The sequence below is a fragment of the Athene cunicularia genome, assembly GCF_003259725.1.
Source record: "Athene cunicularia isolate RWA chromosome 3 unlocalized genomic scaffold, athCun1 chr3_part1, whole genome shotgun sequence".
Classification (NCBI taxonomy): Eukaryota; Metazoa; Chordata; class Aves; order Strigiformes; family Strigidae; genus Athene; species Athene cunicularia.
Window position 1 is genome coordinate 119,796,671 of NW_020799097.1, and position 25,643 is coordinate 119,822,313.

The 25,643-nt window shown below is 39.9% G+C and overlaps 1 protein-coding gene and 1 long non-coding RNA gene across 6 annotated transcripts in view; both read left to right on the top strand.

Annotated features, from left to right (window-relative positions):
- The first annotated feature begins 4,264 nt into the window (after positions 1-4,264).
- Positions 4,265-25,643, top strand: part of MACROD2 (MACRO domain containing 2) — an 887,639-nt gene continuing 866,260 nt past the window's right edge. For 4 of the 5 annotated variants that reach the window (XM_026844750.1, XM_026844753.1, XM_026844751.1 and 1 more), the window contains exons 1-2: positions 4,265-4,381; positions 24,032-24,139. In XM_026844750.1, coding sequence (XP_026700551.1) covers positions 4,279-4,381; positions 24,032-24,139 — 211 coding nt within the window. In that variant the 5' untranslated portion in view covers positions 4,265-4,278. The remainder of the gene's footprint in view (positions 4,382-24,031; positions 24,140-25,643) is intronic. The other variant, XM_026844755.1, reaches the window with a different exon arrangement.
- On the top strand, positions 5,084-16,199 carry LOC113478029. Its single transcript, XR_003397992.1, has 3 exons — positions 5,084-5,094; positions 5,690-5,695; positions 16,092-16,199. It is a non-coding gene; the product is annotated as an uncharacterized LOC113478029 (long non-coding RNA).

Sequence of the window (25,643 nt, forward strand, 5' to 3'; positions counted from 1 at the left end):
TCTCGGCAGCCACAAGGGTGGGGGGGACGGACTCCGGCTGTGCGAGATTTGGGGGTGTTCCACACCCCCACACCCCCCCTCCACCTTCGGTTATCGCTGAGTAACTTTGGCAGTGAGGAGCGGGCCCCTGGGGCTGAGGGCAGCGGGGCTTGGGGAGGAGCAGCCGCTCTCCTGACGGCTTCCCGCCCCCTAGTCACCTTGTGGAAGTATTTTCAGGCCGAAAAGTTAAGCACATGCCGTCAAAACGTGCTTTTTCTCATTTTAGGGCATATGTTTTCCAGGGAAAATATGCTTTATTGGTATGGCTGGTGTAATGCACTTCAGCTTCTAGTGTTGATCAGTTGGGGTGAGGTATTTTGGGGATTGGGGGCTTTCAAAACAGCCCTCCCCACCCCCGAAAAATACTTATTCCTTGTATTTTTTGTAAGGACTCCCACCCTGTGTAGTGTCAGTTTATAAAACCCTAAAGTCAAACTCGAGAGCACGAAAACCGTGGGACAAGCATTTTATTCAGACCTTGCCATTTTGATATTTTCTATTGATCACATGGAGGGCAGTGTCAAAATTAGAAGAAACTCAGATAGTTGAAGTATAATGTTTACATTGGCTGGGAGGAAATGTTTATTGCCTGGTGTGTTTACAAAATAATCTAGAAATATGCCAGGAGGAGAGGAAGAAAAACAAAACCACACCAGTGGGTCGTATTTTAAGTTTGTTTTTTTTTTCTTTCATCATCCCTCTGACTGTGTGTTTCAATTCAAGAAGGCAGAAAACCGGTTTGAAGGACAGGATTCATCCTTTTTGTTTGTGGCAGAAATCAAGTGTGTGTTTCTAAGGAAAAATTGTTAAAACACAAATAAACTGCTCCTGTCAAACTCTTTTTCAAATGAAGTGAGTTTTGTTGCAAGCTTTTCTCTTTCAAAACTGTCTTACAAAGCACGTTTCTGTACTTAAGGTGAAGCAACAAATTTCTACCAGACATTTTAAGTTTCTGTTTTCAGTAGAGAAGATATAGTTAAATCTTCTCAGGTATTGCTTGTGTGTGATCAGCTGTAACTGACTTTTCCTTCGCAAGTCCCTAATGCTGTATGCTGTTACCTTCAAAAAATTAATGGTTTTGTGCTGGGGGCAGATGGGAAAAGGTTTCTGGTAGGCTCCTGTGAGTGTTCCTGTTACTCCCACTTGTTTCTTCCAACTCTGCTGCTGTCTGTGTGAATTCATAGCCTGGCCTGTGAACTTGAACCCTCGGTAGGGAGGGTCGAGTGGAGGGGCTGGAGGCTAAGCTGGAAACCCAAAGCTGCGGGCACGCTTTCCTTGTCGTAGTCAGCTGTGGGCATGATGGTAATGGTGATGTTAACAAATGCAAACCAGAGCTTACGACTGCTGGTGAGATTTTTTTCTATCCAGGGAGCATGCTTGTGGATGTTAGCTGGCCAGAACTCAGTGTCTCTTTGCCTAGTGAGAACGGATAGTGTTTACTGGTCTTCTGCTCCAGTAACTCTTTTCCAGCATTGTACTGATGATCCTGGCCTGCGGTATTTTCAGTGAGGAGGGCAGAAAAAACTTCTGTGTTCATTGTTGGCATTGCTCTTCAGCTTTCAGTACTTTCTCTGCTAGAGAGAAAAACTACAGATGCCCAACTTCCTTCCTTTCTACCCACATTGTACTTTTGAAATCAAATCTTTTGTCAGGTCTGTCTTTGCATTTCTCAGGTAGTCCTGAACCCCTGTGAAGCTGCCTATGCTTGCTGGTTCTACTCTTCCTGTGAAGCTCTGAGTGCAACCCTTCTCAGCCTTTTATATTCTGAAGACCTTTTTACAAAGAAAAAGCACTGATTGCTAAATATTGAGTTCAAACCCACTGACAATACATTTGCTTTTCTTAATTACTTTTGTGGTAATTAAGGGTTGGTCCGTGCTCTCCCAGGAGTCTCTCTGCTTGAGGACAGCTGAAATGGAATACGAGCAGGGCTACAGTTGATTTCAGTCTTAGATGCAGGACTGCTCTGCCTGCAGACTTTGAAAGGCACTTCATAAAGCTACAGGCAGAAAACCACTTGCAGCTGAGGCTGTTAGAAGTGTCTTTTCAGAGGTTTATGTATGATTAAGACTCAGTTTAAGTTCTCGCTGCTGACTTGCAAGAGCAAAGTTGTATAAAACCTTCCTAGAGGGAGGAACTTGTGTTTTGAAGGCACAGAACTGGCTAACTGGCTCTGTAACCTCTTTAGCAAAAGGCATTCATAGTTCCTCTGCCTGTCAGTCCCTTAAACCTGGCACACTCTCTTAGGTTTGCCTTTCTGTAGTACTTCTAACGGGCACAATAAATACTTGGTGTTTTGTATGCCTGAAGATCAAATAATGGAGTTAAGTGCATATCTGTTGTGCATAACAGCGATCCTAATCATGTTAGCTTTACTTTTGGAGTTGTAAATATCCAATTAAGATACCAAGCCTGTGACAATGTTTTTTGTCAACTGAAGAAATTGGTAGTACTGTCAAAAATATCAAAACCCCCTTATTTTGATAAGGCAATCTGTGCTCAAAACCTGCCTCTGGTTATTAGACTCTGCTGGCCTGCATAATTAGGAAACTTTATTTTGGAAAAAAACAAAACAAAACCCAGTGAAAGTGATTTTCTTTTAAGGTTTGATCTGAGAAGCAGTTTTCATATTCGGCTTGTTCACTCCTCCTTCAACTCAAGATGAAAATATTCTTTTCATGTCCATCTAGTCCTTTGTGCCCAAGGCAAATAATATGGCTCTAGCCTTCCTCTACAGCCCTAAAAAATCTTGAATCATCAAAGAGCATTTATTACTGATTAATGTGTCAAGAAAAACTACTAGTATGATAATAACAGTGCAGTGCCACTGGTAAAACAGACCCAGAGATCTGATTAGGGTATGGGCGTCATGATATGCTCTACAGCTTAGTCTGGGTTTTTCCTCCCCCCCCTCTTTTTGGAAGGGGAAGAGCTCTGCGTGGTGCTGAGCTAATACTGAGCATCGATGAGGTGGAGTGGGAGAAGAGGATGTGGCTGCAAAAATCAGGCACAGGGTCTTGTTGAAGCACTGGGGTTGTTTGCAGTGTTGCATCTTTAGGATGTTTTTTTCTCATCTTAGAACTTAGTCCACTTACAGCAAGATCTGAAGAAAAGTGAAGTTGGCAGTAGCTGTCATAATTGTACAATTTTTGAGGCTTCACCTTTTTACTAAATATCTGAAAAAAAAGACGTGACTTTCTCAGGATAAAACAATCATCCATATGGGTTTTAGGGAGGTAACCAAGTGTGTCATATTAAAGCTCAAATAAAAATCTCTAAAGCTTAACCTGTGATGCTCACTTTAAATCCAGGTTCTGTTTGGCAGAACTTTAAATCGAGCAGATGCAGTTTGTGCTGGTCCTGGTCTGCTATTTTGAAGTGTATTTAGCTGGTGGATGGCAGTGGGCCTTCCTAGCACTTGGGATTATGTTCAACCAAAGTTTGTCAGATTTACATAATTGTATTATTTACGCTTGAGTACCTAACGGATATCCTAGTATTTTCTACAGCTACTGATTTTTTTTATTTTTCCAACTGAAATGGGATTAAATGCCACTGAATGTGGTTAAAGTGAATGACTGGTTTTCTCATGCTTAAAATGACATTGTTTGTAGAAAAACAAAACAAGCAAACAAAAATATCTGTCTTATCACTCCAGCCATCTAGAAAGCAACATAACATTTGTTTTAGCTTTCATTTCTTTTGTACCATAGTAGCACTTTGTTAATGTTGTGCCCTGCCTTTACTTGGTGGCATTGGTAAATTTGTTTCAGTTCAAATGGTTCAGTTTTGATCTTAACTTTTTTTTTTAAAAAAGTCTGGTTTAACAAATGCAGAATCTGAAGAAGAATAATAGACTTCAATACCAAACATACTCTATAAAACAATTCCCTACTTGATAAACTTGCTGTTAGTTCTCTGATCCTTGAATTAAAGTGGGAGGAAGAAGAGGCACAGTAGTGATGTGGGGAGGAAGTCTGGACAGTTGAGTGAGTGGTGAAGAGGCATTTCGTTTTGCTGGACTGGGATATCCAGAAATAGGCATGTGCAGTTGTTCAGATGCTCTGTGGTTTACTTCTAGTACTTGTAACTCATTGAATCACCTGTGCTTGGTTCTCAAATGGCATTTAATTGCAGCAAGGACATTGAATTGGTTACTACTTGGCCAGTATGCAAGAATATCTGAAAACGCAAACCTTTTTTTATTTCTCTTTCCCTTAAACAGAGCGTTTGTTGAAGATGACCTTGGAAGAAAGACGCAAAGAGTACTTAAGGGATTATGTTGCACTGAAAAATATTCCAACGTGGATGGAAGACTTAAAAAGTAAGAGCGAAAGTGATGGTAAGTAAAACAGGGGAATCCCTTTTAAATATAGGACATTCTGTTTCCTCAGTCTGAAGTTACTTCTAGGAGGGCCAAGACTTAGAACCCATGTTGTTACTACCAGTGGCAGTCTAACGTGGCAACGAGGGCACTTTGCGGGCAGGGGGGAAAATCCCCAGCAATGTTTCTTAAAGCCTCACTGCTGTCCACTAATTCTGCAAGCACCCCAGACCGAGTCATAAAAACACTGATACCCTTAAGTGTGTAAAATAGCTATTCTCAGTGTGAGTCAGTGTTACCTTCCATATGCTCCAGCAGTCATCCAAGCCTAATGAACTTTGTCTTTGAAACTGAGCGAGCATAACGATACAGGGAATCTGGACAAAGTAGTGTTGTTCTGGTACGTGGCTGAAAAGCAGAGGAGAAGCCTGCAAGTTGTGTTGTTTTTCTGAAAATCCAGAAATGGCGGAAGTTTGGGTTTGAAGCCTCTCTTACTTAAGGTCCTGCCTGCTTTCTTGGGCTGAGGAACAGCAGCCTGGCCTGGATTAACTCCCCTTCTTGTGGCAGGTACACAGGTACAGCGTTACTGCAGTTACGATCACCAGTAGAGTTGTCTAAATACTTGCAATGAAGGCTTGGTCAAAAATGAGAATCCAATACACTTAGAAAATTATGTACGGAATACAGAATTGTTGAAGTTCTTCATCTAGTTCTTTCATCCGCACAGGGGTGTGGAAGAGGAGGGATGCCTTCTGAGCTGTTTTGCTCCTCCTTTTTTATTTCCATGTCTTGTTATCCTATTTGGCTGCAGTTTGTGTTTTTTTGGAGGGGGATCTAATGATGAGAACTAAAGTGTTTCCTGCTCCTGCAGATTCAGGACTAGTATTGAGATCCTTCTGTTATTGTTAAGGGCAAATACTGTGTGAACACCTCTGTAGAGTAATCTTATGGCAAACATGATCTTTATGATAATATTGCAGGTGAGATGAGGCCTGGAACTGATCAGCTGTTTTTAATAAAATGGGAAAGATATAACACTTAATTTAGCACAATCTGGAGGAGCTGACAGATTTGCAGATGCCATTGTCATAAACAACTAATGCTATCATCTACTCCTAAAAGCTTTTGAAGTGAAAATATGTCAGAGGTTGCTGAGCTCTTCATTGCTGATGAGTGGTTATATTAAAACAGTACCCATAGACCTCTTTCTCCCATTAGAGTAGGCCTTTTATATCTTACGACATCAAGAAGCCGGTCCATCTAGAAAACAGAGCCTGCATAAAAATAAATAAGATGACCTGACTTCTCTAAAGTTCATTTTGGGAGCTTGTGGTACGTGGGGATAAGCAATATATCATATGGTTTAACTGGGAGACTCCTCCTCCATTCTAGCCTAAACTCTGTTTTCATTCTAACTACTCTCACATTCTGTATAATGTTCTAAAATTCGCAGATCTTGTATTACTTGGGCTGCTGAATGTGACAAGGTGTGGATTTACGTTGTGATTGCTGTTACCCTTCACATAAGCAAAATGTCAGTGTCTAATATGCGGGTATTGAATCATGGCAGTGGTGAATTTATTTTCTTGTAGCTGCTCTTGCATTCTTTCTGTTAGTACCCGGTACACTTCAAAAAATGCTGGAAGGCAAATGTTGTGCTGTAACACTCCTCTGCTACTTGAAGCTTTTGTTATACTGTGCATCCAGGAGAAAATATCCATAGTTGCTTGTTTTCTTTGATGTATTTGTTGTAAATAAGCTGTGTGGAACAGTGATCTTTAGAAGGTTAGACTGCTGAAAAGTTTGTGTTTCAACTGGTCAGTACAATTAAAAGAAATATGTAGATTAATGTGACTTACTGTATCTGTTTTCAATGTTACTCACATTAAATGTTGACTCCACTCTGAAGGTATCAAGAGTGTGTAAGAACTGTCTTTCTGAGTTAAAATCTGAAAAATTAGAATTTAAGTTGTCTTGCTGATGAGAACTTAAGCTCCCTGTACTGGGACACACAGAGGGCAACTGGTACAGCCTAAATGAGACTCTGGAGAGAGCAAGTGAAGTCTCAGGTGTGATGAAATTGGGCATAGCACTGTCAAGTCATCACCAAGTTCTGATATTTTTCAAGTGAAAGGCTAATTCTGGCAGTGATGAGCTGAAGAGGTCTGAAGGGGTAGGGGGAGGGAAAATCCTCTGTGGGTTTGACAAGCCAAAACAGCCACTGATGGGGAATGTGAAAAAAGTTCTTTACCATTTACTTCCAACACTGTATACAGTGAAAAAATGACAGATAGATTAGTAAAGTGTGGAGTGGCTGTTCAGGAAGAGTGATGAGGAGAAATCAAGAAAGGAACCAAGAACAAATAAAGTGAAGCAGGTGCAATCAATCAGCTGCTGGAGTAGGAGAAGTAGAGAGCATCTGGGCTGGCAGTAGTCCCTGTGGATACTCAACCAGAGATTAAGGATGTTCAGTACTGAACAAATGTTTGTACTGACTGGTAGGAAAATTTGCGTGAACAATACAAAAGCTTTATGGTACCCATTTTTAAATGTGAATCACTTGCCGGAGGGTGTTAGGTGGTTCCGGTTAGGCACATGTTTTTGTTATGTGGAAGTTTAACAGAGGATTATTGAAAAGTCTGTATGTGGAACTACTGAAACTGAAATGACCTAAAAGGTTCACGTTGGGAAGGAACCAACTTGACTGCCATGATAGCTCTGCATGCTCTTCACTGATGAGTTTGGAGAAGGTACTTTAGTATGTGGAGAAAACTGTTTCTTCCCTACCTCTTCTCTACCCTTTGGCATGAAGTTGTGTTCAGAACTAAAGTCTAAAGACAACCAGTACAGCTTGGAATAAGTTGATGAGAAGGTGAATTCTGGCAAAGCTGGAAGTCTTTATAACAGAGGGATGTACAACAATGTAAAGGCTTCTGAGGAGTGAAGTTAGGGAATTCTGAATAGCAGCTGACAAGGGATTTACCTTTTTTTAATACCAGCAAAGGTGTTTGAAAATTGAAAACAGCTGTGTGTAGTTTTTGTCTTTGTTTTGCTCTTCTGTGACTAAACCAAAAACCTACAGTGTTTGCAGGTCTCCTCATATGGAGATGACTATCCATAAGAAGTTAAGGTTGTGTGTTTGGCAGGGAATGTGGTCAGTGTTTCTGATAATATTTTTTTTTTGGGGGGGTGGAGGGGAAGTGGCTGCGCAGTGTGGAATGCAAGGCCTAAGCCTGGTGCCCACTGCTCTGCACTGAGGGAAGCAGGCTGTTGTGGGTACGTGCATTTCCAGAAGGGTGACCTTGTCAATGCCCCTGGGTTTTGGCGTGCAACTTGTCAGGCTGCACAAATGCACCTCAGAGATCAAGTATCGTAATTTTGCCCCTCTTCCTTCCACTGCTATTATTGACAAGTGGCCCTCTTTAATGTCAGAGGGGATGGCAGGAAGGGAAAAAGTCTTGAAGTATATTTGTAAATGGAAGCTTTATTTGTTTTAACCACATTTATTAAGGAAATGAGGAGCTGTCCACTTTGGAAATGAAGAATAAACCTGTCATACAGGGCTGGACAGTACATATATACTGTAATCCATCGTTCCTCCCACTTCTCATCCTTCAGATACACCAAAGACATGCACATTACATCTGTTCTGTTACGTACTGTGAAGTAGAGTTCCTTCCTGACAACATGTGAAAAATGGACTTGTTTTCTGAAGCTCTAGAATTTGTATACCTTTATTTCAGTGTTATTTATTATATACCACTTTAAGTAGACACTCATCCTGTACAGCAATTGTAACTTATGTTTTGTGATGCTTGGTGAATAGAATGCCACTGTGTAGACAAATAGTGGTTTTTTTTGAAGCTGAATACATACCTTAGTTTTTTTCTTGGGTACACAGTTATTCACAAAAATGTCTTTGCTCTTCAGTGGGGAATGTGAGAGATGACTTCGGAAAACTTTTTCTTGAAGGCTTTTTGAAAAATTATGGTCTCGGGAGTTCTGTTGTCACTGAGTTTTTTGTGCCACTGGTAGAAAAACATTTTGTTGCATTAATGGGATAATCCAGAAAGTGGAATAAATTAAATAGTTTAACTCAAGGCAGGTGGCAGTCCTGCTGACTCTCACAGCCTCTGGGATTCATTGGTATAGCAGCAGTGCCAAGAAAACAGCAAATTCAGGTGATGGCTTAAAGATCTTTGCTAATAGTAAGAACTACTTTTGATTGGATTAAGTTAAAAAGGAAGGACACAGTAACTCTGAGTTATTTTTGTTGAAGATCAAATGACATTGAAGATCTGTATCCTTTTTTTAAGCAAGTCTTGAAGTATGTTTAGATGTTTTGGCATCCTCTGGATTTTCTTAATCTGCTATATTTTTAGCAAATGATATGGTTCAAACTGTATTCAAATTAATCTACTTTAACACTGAGGGGCTTATGTATAATATAAGGTTTGGATTTAGTAAAAGCGTCTTTGTACTGTGAATCTCTAGCTTTCTAAATATTCACAGTGAGTTGATATAAGATTATAGAGACAAAGAATCTAGATGATCCACTTGAAATGCTTCATACTGAAAAGAAGACGTGTGGTAACTGAGCTCTGTTGACCAGCATTTCTTGAGATGGTTAACTAACCACAGGTAGTACTGGGTTCTGCAGAGCATCCCCACGTGGCCCTGGTTAATGTGAATATCTGTCCTGCAGGAACCAGGAATCAAGGTGATGACCATCAAACAGCCTTCAGAAAGTAATGCCATTACTAAGATGCAGGGAAATTCAGCCAAGTGTCTGCAAGTGAGAGATAGCATCTCTAACTCGTTATTTTCAGCGAGTTACACAGCAAAAGAAATCGTGTTCTAGTCTACTAGAACACTAAGATTGTCAAAAGTTGCCCGGCAAATCAGCAAGTTCCATCTGTAATAGCTATGTGAAACCAGTGCACTTCAAGACCATCTCCCCCACCAAAAAGTGAAGTCCATCAGCTTGCATTATCTTTTTTCTTATAGTGACTTTAACAATTGTCTTTAGAACAGATTTCTAGCTGAGCGACAAGGATGAAAGTAAATTGAGACATTTTAGCTCAGTGTGGTGCTTGCTATCTGTCAGTGAAAGAAAACGGTGCTTTTTGCTACTGAAACTCTTTGTTTGGTTAAGTTCACAGTACAGCAGTTTTTCTGCTGAGTTCACATAGAAAACTGCAGTAACTTGCATGACAGAGGCTCTCTTGCTATTAGCTGTGGCCTTGAATGTGAGTTTAGCTTCACTTGAACTTGTGCTATATTGAGTTTTGTCTGTCCTTCTCATATATTGGCATGTCGCTCTGTTACTTATGCTAAACATTTTATCCCAAGGTCTCTTGAAGACTAGTGTGTTTAAGGTAAGAAAACTGTGTCACTTAGATGCGTGTGGAGATCACTGCTTATTAATTGTGTATAAAAGCTGGGGGAGCTCCACTAAAAGACTAACATCTGTGGCTTCTACGAATTCTGTGGAGATCATGGTAACAAATTATTTTGAATATTTGGGAAATTGTGTGCTTTCTGTGGAAGTGGCGACAAATCTGTTTGTTCATTTCTGTTGCCTGTTAATGCTACGCATACACTAAGACAGCAGCAAAGGAATTGGAGTGGGAACACCTGATTAGCCTGTTCTAAAGGTGATGAGGAGTCTGCATGCCCATGGCATAATGCAGAGTGACTTGAAGGCTGAGGGGATTCACATTTGGCTGCAACAGATATCAAAGACTGCCAGAGCGATAGGGAGTAACCGGAGCCCTGTGTGCTCTGCTGCTCCCAGGCTCTTGGCTGCCCTTTTGGATCTGTCCTGAACAGATGCAAAGCTGCACAGTGGTACAAATCTGACCATGTGATGTACTGACCCCACACACCTTTGTCTTCCTAAACACATACCTCAGCTATTCTTTTCCAAAGATAGCTTTGCACAGCACAGAGATGGGGGAAAAACTCCTCAGGTGGAGGTTTATTTGAGTGTAAACAGAGAAATGACCTTTGGGGGGTCGGGGTGTTGGTCTGTTTAGAGGTGAGTGTTCCTGTCTAGTTAGTGATATCCCCGATCTAAGTGCATAAAGCAGTGTGTTTAGTATGGTGGGGGAAAAAACTACAGTAAAGAGAAAGGACCAATATGTATTCAATTGACCTTGTAATTCCCTGGTGAGCTGCATGAATATAACCTTTATAGGATGGATTAGCTGTCAAAGAAATGACGCTTGTGTTAGTTTTTCTTAAACTGTTTTGGGGAAAACCAAAAAATGTTGCTTTCAGCAAGTGAGAGATGATTATTAAAAATCAAAAAAATCAACTCTTTTCATACAGATTAAGAACACATAATCCAGTGCGGCTAATCCTCTCTCTGTAAGAAAATAAATCACTTTTCTTTGATGTAATTAAAATGATGACTACTTCTTAAGCTGCTGTTCCATGATTTTTTTTTTTTATGTTAACCTCCACACAGCATTAAGTTTATACAGGTCCTTGATAGAGTTACCATTTGATGGCCATTTTGCATGTAGCTGAGAGAACCCTATTAACTCCAATGGCAGCCAGTTTCTTGAGGGGCAAAAGTTAATTGTAGGAAACAATACTGCTCTCAACAACAATTTATCCTTAATGAAGCTCCACAAGCTCTCAGTGTGTCTTAAAAAGTAGCAGTAGGTGGAGATGCAAAGGGAAGTTAAATATGTCTTTGCCAGAAAGAATATTTCTAATGTTTAATTGCTGAGTCTTGACGAGATTAATAACTTCCAAGCTTCTGTCCCATGCTATGTGAGAAACAATCCGATTTTTGTAGCTACTGAACGTCACAGTGTGCTCAAGTTTTGTACAGAGGTCCCTAAGGAAGTACTAACCAGAGTTAGAAAGTCCAGATGCTGCATTGTGCTGTCAACTGGTAGGCTTGTTCAGATTGTGAGGAAGGATGGCTTTAGCAGCAGCGATGCTGTGTGTAAATTCGTATGTGCTGTTCCTCAGAAATTGCTGACAAAGTGTAGTGTTTCTCAGTTTCCAGCCTGGAACTTTTCAGTGGCTGACTTGTCTGATATTCAAGGCTTCTAAGGGAAAGAATAACTTTTTTAGTGAGATAGCTTAATATATTGCGGAGGAGAAGTAATAGGTTATACATATTGGTTTCCAGTAATGTGTATCTATGTATATGTCTGTGTCTTTTTTCCTTCTATTTTTTTTTCCCCTCTACTTTTTTTGTGTATAAAAGATGCAGTCCTTTTGAGTGTGGGGAGCTCCTTTTGAGCATGGAGAATTGCAAGATCAAATTCTCAAATTTGATTTCTTGCTCTACAAAGACATTTGCAGTAAGTCATCTAGTTTTGCTCAGTATGGTAGCTTGGCTAAAGCCCCGATCTATAATTTATGATTGTGGCATATGTCCTCACAGTCTTTTGCAGATAGATGTGAGCCAGTGTGCCAGCCTGACTAGAAACCACGTGTCTGCAATTAGGTTGAGGCCAAGATGAAGCTGTTAAATTGTACCCTTGTCATGGCTTTCCAGTGTAGACCTGTTGCCCTGTCGACTGGCTACATGATTTTTAGATATCTTCAAGTGTAGGTGGAAAAAGCTGATGTCGTCCTGCAGAAGATTGGGAGCCTCTTTTGATAAGACAGTAAGAGACTGGTATGGCTTGTCTTACTGCACTGTAGCTTATATGTGACAGACATTTATGACGGTGCTGAACTATTGCTTCAAACTAGGATTTGCTGCCTGGGGCTAATAATTAGTGATCACACAGGGTAGGCCTGTCAACTGCTGCTCTCTGGGTGTGGGAGGCTTGCATCAAGTCTGCAAGTTCACCACCATGTAAGGATACTGGCTTAAATCTCTTGGTAAGGTACGGGGATCACTGATGCACATAAAGCTCACTGAGCTCCCTGTTTGGATCATATTAACCAACTTTCATGCACAGCTGCATTTGCTTCATACACAATTAAACACTTGATTATACATGTGTTAAAAACCCCATCCATTGGAAACCAGATAAGCTTGGTTTCCCTTCTTCGGTTCATTAGAGCTGAATTGCTCATCATGTGAAAATGTCCCTAATAAACCAACTAATGTCTGAAGAAGTTGTTGTAGTATTTCCTATCTGACGGGTATGTGGCTTTCTCTGTGAGAGACCATCTAGCTGATATAACATTGGAAAATCCAGCTGATATGGGATTCCTCAGCCCTGTAGGAAGTGCTGCATACAGATGTGGTAGTTACCATGCACAGAAAATGCTCTTCTGTGCTGGAGAGAAGGCTTAACAATCCAGTTTATACTTAAACTTCTGTTTTGCATGGCTTTAAAAACCATTGAAATTACATTTTTATGTGTGGCTCCATTTCACTAAGAAATATTTTGTCTTTGAAGGGAGTGGGGGGAGGGATAAACTTAACGTTTGGGCACAGAAAAGGTACGGAGACTTGCAGGTGTCGAATTGTTGGCTTGGCATGTTTGCAGAAGTGTTTGTCACAAGCATCTTTACCAAAATTTCCAAATGACTCTTGTGGACAGGATGCTATAGAATGCACACCTTGCGGAATTAAACCTCTTAGCCTTGTGCTGGTATAGCCAATACATTTATTTTTGAAAGTGGAAGTAGTTTTCTACATGCACCTTTGTGCTAGCAGTATCTCTTGGAGTTCATGATCGAACAGTGAGTTGGAAAAGACTGCTCAGTAGTTTACCAAGAGGATCCTGGCCACAAGACTTGGTCCATCTGTAATGCAGACACGAAGAAACTGCAGAACTGGTTGCACATCTGTCTTGTTTTGAAATATTTACCTGCCTTGTCCTGTCCTTTGCTTTTTCAGAGGCTTGTTTGTGCAAATGTGGGCCCTTTTGATACTGATGGTTAGTCTGTAAAGGTGTTGTAAGGTACTCTTCATTTGCTGTACAAATATGACTTGTAGTTGAAGTTCAGCCTGTGTTAGATCTATTCCTGCATGCTTAATGTCATATTTTCTGTATGAATAAGGTACACTTGAAAAAAAGACACTGCTCTCGTACAAACATATTGTGTCTTGCACTGCTGTTCTTTTGTGGGAATACTTAATGAATCTGCATCAACTGAAAGCAAACCCCAGACTTCATGTAACTGTAACTGATGGTATGGATCAGTTACTTTTTTTTTTTTTTAAAAAAAAGCAGAGTTCAATTTTTTTTTTTTTTTCCCCTTTCTGCATTGCTACTCGAGTTCTTACAGGAGAAGTTTTGTAAGTGTATCACAAATAACTAATCTAGACAGAATAGGTGGTGCACACCAACATATGCCTCTTTATTTAAGGGCTTTGAGGTTTGTTGTGTGTGTTTTCCAGGTAGACGTGCAGAAGAAGATGGAGCTAAATCTTTCTCTGAACTGCTAGTGAGTTAGCATTACTTGATATTTTTCAAGTCCTTAAAGTAAGCAAGTATGGCTTGCAATACTAATGGGTCTTGGTAGAGTCTTCAAATATTGAAGATTTTCTTCTCTATCTTGCTGTTTGGTTTGAAGCCCTATTGTTTTGTAGGGTAGCAAATTACATGTGGTATCTCAGGGAGTAGGGGAGGGGAAATGCAAGGTAAGCACTGCCCAAGCTTAACGTCTTCATGGGGAGAACATTATCTTTTGTACTTATATAGAAACTTACTTATCTGTCCTCTGGTATTAGGAAACTGAAGTTCCTGCTCCCGTCTGGTAAGCAGTTGTCCCTATAACTCATGCAGAGAGGCTCTTGAATGGCAATGCTATGAAATATTTGCTGACAGTTTTGCAGAAGTTTTGTAGTTTGCTGGTAGTGACTTCTTATCTCTGAGCTCCATAGTAAGTCCTACAAAAGGCTGTAGCACTCAACTAGAGAAGCTGTTGCTTAGCAATGGTGTAGGGAATTAAAAAAAGAAGAGAATGTAAAAATGGTCTGACTGCTTAGTAAGCTAATGAATGAAAGCTAATGAATTCATGGTTTGCCACTATAAACTTATTTTAAATTTTCTTGATGCTGTATATGCTGTTCACACCTGTCAAAAATGGGTTTTCACTTCTTGGTAAATAAAATAGATGCTGCTGAAGACCGAACACCTGGTTGCTCATCAGAAGGCTTTTTTTTTTTTTTTTCAGGCAGTTTCTAAAGCTGAGTGAAGGAATACTGTGCTGCTGGTGGTATAAGTTTTGGATGAAAGCTCCTAGTTATCCCAGGAGGTACTGGATTCATTTGAACACAGCAGGAATAGTTGTATGAATGCTGTGATATTACCAAGACACAACTCTTGCAGTGAAGGTCATCTGCTTTGTCTCTGAAGGAATCTGGCGAAGTAGCATCACCAGTGGTCTTGTAGCTTTATAGAAAAGTGTCAACATATTTCTGTGAGGCAGTGAACTAAAGGAGTATAGTATGGTGTTTTTTTTTTTTTTTCCTCAATTTTTGAACTTCCATTGCGAATGACAAGCTCTCTAGTAGAGGGAGGTTATAAAGTAGGAATTCAGTTGGAGATGATGCAGTCTAGTTCTTGCCTCCAATTGACCTTTGTTGACCATTTAATGTACTTCAGTATAACTCTGACTGCCATTCTGGAAGAAATCTTGGTATCAGATTGAGGTACTGATGATCAGGCTTGGACAGGAACTTCCTAAATATGCTATCCAGTGGTGTTTTTATTCCAGTAGATTGTCAAAGTCTTGAATCCCTCTGAAGGCTCACATTAAAAACCCAGACAACAAGGCAGTGATTGAATGAGTTTCTTCAAATACACAAAGCGCATCTCCTGGGTCACAGCTAAAGCAGCAGCCATTCCTGTGGACCCTAAATCACGAAATCTCAAGCCAGCAGAAGCAAGCATAGCAACCATAGCAGCTGGATGCCGACTCTCCAAGTAAACACACAAATACCCTGGGGCCTCAGCCTACTTATGTCATGTTTTTGCTGTCGCTGTGCATGCCACTGAAGTGAGAAGACTTTGATTTATGAATTGACAATTGCGTGTCCCTGCAGACCAGGTTGCATCACAAATAAGAATCAAGAATGTATTCCTTTCCTCATTCTCCTTGTTTGTTATTACTACTTTCTTAAACTTTGTTCTTCAGTACTTTTGCATTCCATACCAAGTCTTCCTTCATTTTACAGAAACTTCAGAAAAAGGGCAAGCTTCTCCATTCTCTCTCCTTCCTCTGCTTCCGGACTCAAAAGGGGTTTGTGTCTCAGTTCTGTTTTGGGGGGATGTACACAGCTGTGTGGGATAGACTGAGGAAAAGGTTGGAATGTTAACACCATAATGACTATGTAAGACCTTTGTAGCTCAAGGACAACTGTATTTTGCATGAGCGTTGTGTGGGTTGTTAGGAATGACTGGGTATTTTATTAACAATTTTCATGGTGTGCTGCTCTTTCTTTAACGTGCAACATAGTATTCAATGGCTCCAATTCAATTATACAGCTGAAAAGTAGATGCTCATCCCTGCTGGTGGGCTGCTGATAGCTCTGTTGTCACTGAAATTGTGAATAAACCTCTTAATGACAGTGTGGCATTAAGAAGCAAGCTTTTCTTGATTTGGCACTGGCTGCATGGGGGATCATTCCTCCTAACATGCACACACTAAACCAAAAGTTCATCCTTTATATACCTTAAAGACATAAATATTCATATGTTTTCCAAGTAGTCTCTGCCTTTCCACCTATCTACTATCTTTACATAATGCTGACACTGAAAACCTACACTATGCATGTGAGGGGGGGGTTGGGTAGTGATTGTTGGTTGTTTGGGGATTTAGCCCCTGCTCCTTTTTCCCTTTTGTGGTCATGAGTCTTTTGAGGACAATTTATTCTCCTTGGATGTTTACCAACTTTGTTGTCTGGCCAAATTGTTCTTTCTTACTAGCCTTGTTTGAGCAATTCTGCCAGGATTTATCTATTCTCAAGGTTACGATATCTTCTCTGTACACTTTAATCACTCATTGGCCTTGTTAAACATGTTGAACATTGTTTGGTAAAAGAATTTCTAAAGGCTATTACTACATTTAACTTGGATTGAGTGAGTTATTTCTGGGCTTTTTTCAGTAGTTTGAGTGCTGTGTTGTAGCACTGTTGAACTCCATTTCAGTGTGGTTCATGGGAGGTAGGCTCCTCGGTTAACCTGTGGACATCAAGTGATGCTCATGTTTTCAGGTGAGGGTATTTCATATCTCCTGAAAAGCCTTGAATGGGAGATACCATGACCTCCTGATCTGGAAGATGGGTCAGAGGGCAACCTCAGCAAATTTGTCAATGTTGCAAAAGTGGGAAGTGTCATTAATGCACAACACAAGCCACAAAGATGATTAAGGGACTGGAGCATTTCTTCTGCAAGGAGAGGCTGAGAGATCTGGGTTTAGCCTGAAGAAAAGATGCCCCAGATGGGATCTGATCAGTGTTTATAAACATATGATGGGAGGGTGTAAAGAAGATGGTTCCAGACTCTTCTCAGCGGCACACAGCGACAGGACAAGAGGCAATGGGCACAAGCTGAGAGAGGAAATACTTTTTGAGCATAAGAAAACAAAAATTACACACTTACTGCGAGGGTGGCTGAGCACTGGAACGCATTGCCCAGAGAGGTCATATAGTCTTTGTCTTTGGAAATACTCAAAATCCAGCTGGGATAGGGTGACCCTTCTTGGGTGGGGACATTGGACTTAAATCTCTAGAGGTCCCACCCAACCTCATTCTGTTCTGTCATTCGTGGTGTCTGTATGCCTCAAACTTTGTACTTGGCTATAGTCCTTAGCTAATCCAATTACGCCACTCTGTAATTAGCAGAAACAGAGTGTATTGGCAGAGCGTGCTGCCAGGGAGAAGGTGTTGGTGTTCATTATCAAGTGCCTTTGACTTGCATGTTGTGCTGCTTTTGGCAAGGTAGAAAGTGATTTGTCTGCAACAGATGTTTCTTCCTTGTGCTCAGGTTCTGATCTCGTTTAAGTCCAAGAAGTGATAGAGCAAATCTGTACTACAAATCTGAAGTACTAGAGTGCATCTGTGAATGCTTTCCCCCTGGTGATGAAACATATGGAAATAATGCTTATCTTGATTTAGATAAGCAATTGCCTTTCCTGTACAATCATCCACGGTTAGTAGGAGTGGAATCAGGCACGTAATGTAACAGATCTTACAATCTGTCTTTTTTAACATGCTCCGTAAGCCTATGCAGAAAAAAATGGAATGGAAAGCTGTGTTATATGTGAGCTTAGTAATTGCCAATAGTTTGTCATTTTTTTTTAATCATACAAGACACATGTAAAAACAAAGCATTAAGGAAAAAAAACCCCAACGCTGAAGAGAAGAACGCTCACCATATGTAGCAGAGTAGTTGCTGCATGTTTCCCTCTGGTCAGATGGATTCTTAAAGCCTGCTCAACTCTTGTTTTTTCAGCAGCCCAAGAAAAGTGGAGCTGTGTCCCAGTCTAGCTTCTGCTGAGGATTCTCTTAGGAGTGGATGAGCTGGTGCCTGTCAGGGGGTGATGTTGGGGATGTTTTCCCTTGCTCAGGTTCTTTTCCTAGTGCTGTTTCCAGATCATGTTATTGACTGTTGTTGGAGAAACATTCCTTGTGGGGATAGATATTTCTACTCGTTGCTGTTGTAGCAGGGATGAGATAACAGGCAGACTTATTATTTATTTTTAACTTGGAATTAATTTACTTCCTTCAGCTGTGAATTCTAAAGCTGACTATAAATGATGAAAGAGTCCCATTTTCAGCTTTGTTTCTTGCAGTTCAGTCTGTTACTCTTGTTTTCATGTACTAGAAGGGGAAAAAACATTGTTGTCTGACTTGTTAAACAAAATTCCATTTTAATAGTACAAGCCTGTGAGCTTAGCTGCTGTAAATCCTTTTCACTTGTTCTTTTTTGGATTTCTTATATTAACTGATTTTGCTTATGGAGTGCCCAGAGCCTTTTTCTTTGCCGTAGATATTGCTTTATACTGTGGGGCTTTAATAACTGGTTTTACTACTTCATTATCAAATAGTTTTAAAATGAAGATGTGTTTTTTAACAGAAGCTCTTCCAGCTGTAGGTTGTTCTCCTCCTGTTGGTTGCAAGCACTTTAGTATTACTGTAGGGATTGCTGTAATTGGATTCTGAGACCTATTTCAAAAATTACAATACTTCAAAGTGTACTAGACTTGAAAATCCTGGATATTTTAGGAGTGACTAAGTTTGAGTTGATTTTTACAGTGATGTTAGGTTTGTGCCATCTTTTTCCATCGCACTAGCTGAGCATATTCATGCCCTTTATGGGGGCTCCCTCTAGTGAGCTGTTCCGAAAGTCCTTTTACCTTTTAGTTCTGAATAACTTCATGCGCTTTCTTTCCAATTGCAGTTTTTGTTCGCTAAATCTAATGTATTTCTCCTCATGTAAGCTATAAAGGTCCTTTTCCTCTGGTGCGAGATGGAAGGAGCTCTAATTAAAGCTGAGGGATAGGACTGCCTATTTGATGTTAAGACTGACCAACCTCATACTTTAAGATGTGGCTTTGTGGACTCAGAGATGTTAGGAACATGATTAAAGGCCCAAAGGGTTGTGGCCTAGGAGGAAAAGCTAAAGACAACAGTTTATGATGAAGATTTTCAACTCTAATGTATTTCTTAAATAAATAAAATCTGTCTTTTTTTGCTTTGTCTTAGATATCTTTCAGTATACTGCTACATTTCTCTAATCAGATGTTTGTTTTGGTTTTAGTGTATTCTTTTGTGTGGCTTTTTTTTATTTTCCCTGTCAAAACTGCCCCACATAAGATGTGAATTAGGGCTAGGTAGGCAGAGGGGAAAAGTTCGAGTATTATTTAGGAGGAAAAGTGGCAGAGGGGCTGAGTAGGCATTTGGGAAAAAGTTCAAAACTTAAGTCTTATTAACTGCTTTCATGTTGGGTGTTTTCTTAGGGTTCTGTTAGGTCCTCACCTGCTTGTGAATATGCAGATTTGATGTGTGTGGGGGGTTGCTTTACACATCAGTGTCTTGCTTTACAACTTTTAATTTAATTTCTTTTGAATGAATAGACTTGAATTGACTGTAGTTATGCCTACAGTCATTTTATGATAGTTTGTGTTGTGCTGTGAGTGGAATTTAGAAAAGCATTTCAAAAGTTTGAATGTTACATTTACCCTCCTCCTTGATAGTTTCCTTTGTATGCTAATTAATTATTTGAATTCATCTGAAGTGGAAAGCTGTAAATGGTTCTGAAATCTACCTGTATGGGAGATCATGGCTTTGCTGATGCTTTTAGCCCAAGGCCTTGAATTAACTAGGGCCCTTCATTTCACAGGCAGGGCTGACTTAACTGGTCCTGGGAAATCATCAGGGATGAAGATTTTGGAATTGCACTGTTTCTGAAGTCAGCCAGACTTTATATGAATGTACCTTGTAAAAATCAGACTAAACAAAGCAAAACCAGGGTTTGTTTGGTTTTGACACACACACACATAATTGTAAAAAAGCATGTGAATTGTTAACGTGCTTAAACTGCAGTTTGAGTCCATGATCCTCATGACAAAATATATGTAACTGTTTGCAGAATTCTTGAGATGAAGGAAGAATAATGAATAACAAAATTCACTGTGTGAGAGTTAGGAGGGAATCAAGATGGCCAAACTAATGCTGATTATCACTACTTTGTCAGAGCTTACTATGAGTGTGTTTAGGCTTGTTTTTTTTTCTTAGGAGCATTTCCCAGTAAAAGCCTCTATTTTTACTTTTTCAGCTGAGATGGACATGGGGTAGAATGTGCAGGCAAGAGTCTTACTTCACAGGGAAAGAAGCCTCAAAAACAGTCTCCCCAGAGGGCACACAGAGATGAAAACTCCAAATAGCAGAATCTATTGCTCATACTTCATACTACCACAATCCTATTTCAAGAGCTGTTTTAGCATTTTACTAACCATGGCCTGATTCAGACCGGTGATCTGAAGGCATCCAGGCTTCTGGCACTGGTGCTCACACAGCAGTTGTGTTTGTGAGCCAGGAGGGCTGTGGTGATGAAGGAGATGCAAGCAGTTCTTCCAGCAGGGAGGGAGCCTTCCTTCCTAGGCTGTCTTCACTGCCCATCTGGATGATTTTAAAAAACCTAGTGCCTCTTAAATTTTACTGTAGCTATGCTGAGATTCTTGTTGGAGGTACTTCAGAAAATTCAGTCTCTCTTCAGGACAAAGGAGAAGCAGAACAATATTTATCATATTCACGGCCACAGGCCAAACTAAATATTTTATTTTCTTGGAGTTTGTGATGCCTCCATCTAAAACTGAGGTGGACTTTGTCATAGGTTTGATGTAGTGTGGGTTTAGTTGGTGGGATTTTTTTGTTTGGGTGTTTTTTAGGACTGGAATATATCTGAATTTTCATGGCTTTCCAACTGTTCTGCCTTTGAGGTACATTCTGAACAACCAATGTGGAGACAGACAGGCTTGGCCAGCAGGCTTTCCTATCTCTAAAAACTGAGATCTTTGAGTCCAGGGACTCAACTCCTGTTTTGTTTCTTGTACTGAAGACTAGCTTATACAGCAGCCACTTCAGAGAATTTATTTCTTGAGGATGTATGTAAAGCTGTTTCATTAATGAGAGCAAGAAATATTCTCATTGCACCACAAGCACAAGGTAAATCTGTCACTGCTATGATTTTTATTAATGTGCTAATATGTACTCATGGTGTGCATCCTTTGCAAAATAAGCAATGCCCTGGAATTGCTGGTTTGTCCTTGCTGAGTTATGGTACCATAAATTAAGGGTAATGCCTGGAGTATTTGAGTTTGGGCATATTTGAGGATCTACCATAGTTATTCACAGAAACGAGATTCATCATTACTGTAGGAAGAGGCTTTGAAGTAAAGGACTGCATGTTGGTTTTTGAGAAGCAGAGAAAAATGTGTGTGGTGAAGGAAGAGGTGGGAGACAAAGGCAGAAGTGAGTTATTTGTAATATCCAGGAATGACTTCACTGTCCCTTGCCAAGGTGATTAAATTGATTACAGCAGAAGAAAATATCCCAAATCAGGTATCAGTTTTGACTTTGTTAGAAAATGCTGTCTGCCAGCCCCAGATATCTGACAGATGGCAAAAGAAAAAGTCTCTCCTACAACTATTTGTATGATATTGGGATTACTTTTGCAATCAGCAGCATATTAGTAGACTTGTTGAGTGTCTTTGTGAACAAGCCTTGGCTCTCCATGATATCCATCAATGTTGAGCATCCTTCTGTAACAACCAGAATGAAATAAAGTAAGTACAAGTTCAAATCCTCTGTTAAGTCAGACTTTTATTAAAGAAATGAGGGTAATCTATCAAAGATGTACGAGGCAGTGTATACTTTTACTGCTGCACCGTATTAAAGATGGTGGTCATCAGGGCTCTTACAAGAATTGAGGGGCAGGTAAGGGCCTTGCTGAAGAGGATTGTGGTAGATCCTATAGGAGTGGTTACTTGGGTTTGTGTGTGGTTGTTTTATTTTTTTTTTTTTCCACTTTTACAGGGCAGTGAATTTATTAATACTTTTCTGTGGGGAAGGAGTCTCAGGAGAACCACACTCAAATATATTCAGTACTTGTAAAAGAGTGCGAACTAGAGGCAAACTTGTGAAGGCTGTGGAGGATGGAAAATCAGGAGGCAGTGCTGGTGTGTGCAACATAGTGTAGTGTGGCACCCTACAGAAGGAGTTAGATAACCTTGTTGGTGAATTCACTAAGGGACATCTCTGCTTTTCTTCTGACTCAGAAATTAGTGATAATGTGAATTAGATTTTATAATAGTATGTATCTGTTGTCTTCCTGGCTCCTCCTGGTGGATTTTTTGGTTGTGTTTTTTTTTTTTATCATATTGGCACACATACTGTAGTATCCAAACTCTATTTTCTATTTAAATGGTTTTAGTTTGGAGAATTCAAGGCGTTTTGATTTTGATGTTAACTCGTGTTGCAGTAACTTGGGCAGAAGGTGGAGGGGGAGGGTGACGGTGTGCGTTTTAAACTTTAGAGCTCCAGTGGGATGTTCACTGGGGAGGGATGGAGAAAACAACTGTCCTACTTGCTGGCAGAATGCAGTGAACATGAAAGCAGGTAATAAATCAGACTCTCTAAATTGGTCACAGAGGCTGATTTTTATTTTAATACAATGCAACAGCTAACTGCAGTGATTATCTTCTGTGGAAATATGGATGAATAGTGTAACTTTTAGGCTAGAGTGGTACAAGGTGGATCTTATGATATTAAAAATGTGATACCTTTCTACAGAAACAGACTTTGCTTTGGTTAAGACACAGAGAAGGGTGATCTGATGGCAATAGAATAGTTGCTTTAGGACTACACAGAAAATAGAAAACACAAATACAGGAATTAAACTCCTGAATACACTTGAATATAAGACTATCTTTACGATAATGTGTGTCATAGTAGCAATGTATCTTTTGCTGGGGGTGGCACAGATTTTGCATGAGGCATGTGATAGCTGATCTAAAGTAAAACTAAGTGAGACTCAGTGTTCTGGACTGGTTGAAATAAACGATTTCTGATACCAGTCATTTGTGCTAAGCTTAGAAAAGCAAAATCTAAAATAAATGCAACTTTCTTATTTCTACTGGTTGTTGTAATGCTGAAAAACTTGAGGAAGTATGTGCGAATTGGTGAAAATTGATGAAAATAAAGGTTGATATAAAAACCTAAGGGCCAGATTTGTTTGGATTGCTTCTACTTTCACTGAACCTTCCTACAAGGTTCTTCTATTTACAAATATATTTCTGTTGTTCTGAAGATGGGAAACTGTTTCCTGTTGAAATTGTCATTTTAGCAGTTCTGTTTCTGGCCAATATGTGATCTCAGGCCTCTTGAGACACCTGGCTTGTGTCAGAAAGAATTAATTAAAAAAATAATAAAAATCAATTAAGTAATCTTTCCTTCTCTTCTAAGTTCTCTGCTAATGATGTGGGTGTCTAAGAATGTAAGGCTACCGTAAGCTTTTGGCCAATATGTGTTTGTAGAACAGTTTGAGGTAACTGAACTCTTCTATAGATTATGATGCAAATTAAGTGAATTGGTGATGCAAAAATTAAGTTTACCAGAGTAAGGGATCTATTATAACGTTGTCTAGTAACAAATCTTTTGAAAGCTAGTGTATGTTGTGTCTTCATCTCTCCTCCTAGTTGAGCAATTTAAGGTGACAAAGGTCCAAGCTTTTAATTTGCTGATGTTTTCCTTCTCCCTACTGCCAGGCCTAGTTCTGAATTTTGGGGCTGTTGGCAAACGGTGTGCTTGTGTGTCGTTGTATGCATTTGGAGTAATTCTGGGTTGGATAAATTATCACTTCAGTAGGAGGATTATCCTAACGCTTCATTTTTTGATAACTTGCACCCATGTGGTGACTGAAGAAAATTGTTTGATGGATCTAGCTCCAAAAATGTGTATGTTCATACAGGTTTTCTGTCAAATGATATGTGGGCAAGGAATCTGTGCTTCATAGTAGCTTGCATTTGAAAACAATTAAAAGCAAGTAGTATGATTTTAGGGAAACACAGGTATCTTTGTGGGTTACTGGTGCCCCCTCGAGGCAAAATCGAAGGATGTTGCATTCTAACAGCAGCAGTGTGACTGGAACTGCTGATATCTGCTCTGGACATGTAAATAGTGGTCTCAGACCCACGTTTGTAATCTGGTTTTACTACTTTCTTGATTTGTAGGTGAAAACACTAAAGAAGATCTGCAAGGGAAGAAAAGTCTGAGCGAGAAAGTTTCTCTCTATAGAGGTGACATTACACTGCTAGAGGTTGATGCCATCGTTAATGCTGGTAGGTGGTTCAATGTTTTATATTGTTGTCTTGAAAAGCCTTTATAGCACCATGTGACAAGTTTGAACTTAGTTGTATAAAATTGGTACATCCTGTGGAAATCTGTTGGAAACCACCTTTTTTCTTTTCCCCCCAAATTTCTCTATATTGCATCTGTTCATCCTGCATCCCTTTACTGTGATAAGGATTATTGTGAAACTTCAGTAGCATGGTCACCGAGAGAAAAATAATGATCTTGTATCCATCTCTTAACTTGTGTAGTTGAGACTTCATATCTGATGTTGTAGAAGGCTGAATTTTGATATTAAGCTATTGCAATGCATTCCAGTCTGTTTTTACCTAGTGCACAAATAGCTTGATTTGTAATATGAAAACCTTAACAGTTAGGTGATAAGAAGAATGTGGATGGAATATTTGCTTTCTTGTAGGGAGATTGTATCCTCCAAGTGTTAGATAGTGACCTAGAGAGTTTGCAATAGAATCATAGAATAGGTTGGGATAGAAGGGACCATTCAAGGTCATCTAGTCCAACCCCCCTGCAACAAGCAGGGACACCTTTCATTAGATCAGGTCACTCAGAGCCCCATTCAACCTGGCCTTGAATGTTTTCAGGTTTAGTTTTAGTACCTTTTCTTGCTTGGTGAACATGTCTCCATGTATGCAACTGAGGTGAAGAACTGCATGTAGCATCATGTTGTGACGAAGGGGAGGGAGGAAATGCCTACACAATTAACTTTGTGTGTTGGGTTATGATGAGGTAGTTTCTCTGATTGGAAAAGTCTATGAGCAGGTTTTCCCTACACACATGCTCTAGCCAAGTCTTTCCACTCCCCACCCTGTAAAGAATATCGTTTGTGTGTCTTGAGGCTGGAAGGTTTTCCCCCTTCCCAGTACTTGACTGGCATTGTCCTTATTTGTTAAGAGTATTGATTAATTTTCAAGAGCTAATTTTGGTCTTAATCCTTTATTGGAAGGAAACATACTGCAGTATTTTCTCTATGATGGAATAAAAACCAGCTTCCTAAGGTGGTATTGGCCAAAATTGATGTGTTTACCATACTAAAGCTGTGCAGAGGTACTGGCTTGAGTGTAATGTAAAGAGGACAGACATGTTTGCTCATACAGTGTAGACATTAGTAAACAGATTCTCTTGGATTGTTTGATGTTGTTTCTGTCTGCTTACCTCCCCACTTTCCAGTGGAGATATGCTACTGGGTTTTGTGTAGTACAGGTAGAATCCTTAGTTATCTCAAAACGCATTTTTGCACTCCAAGTAATGAGGATGGCATTTCCATGCGAATGTTTTTAATTCTCTAATTTACTGCTATACAAAAGCCATTCCAAATTACAGACAAACAATGTGGTTGCATCCATGTAGTAACATGATTCTCTCCTCACTGTGTTGGCAAAGCCTCTGAAACTTTAATCTTTTAACTTTTCCCTCCCAATTATTTCAGGATGACATTTCCAGTAGTGCTCTTGTTAGCTTCCTTACTTTATTACT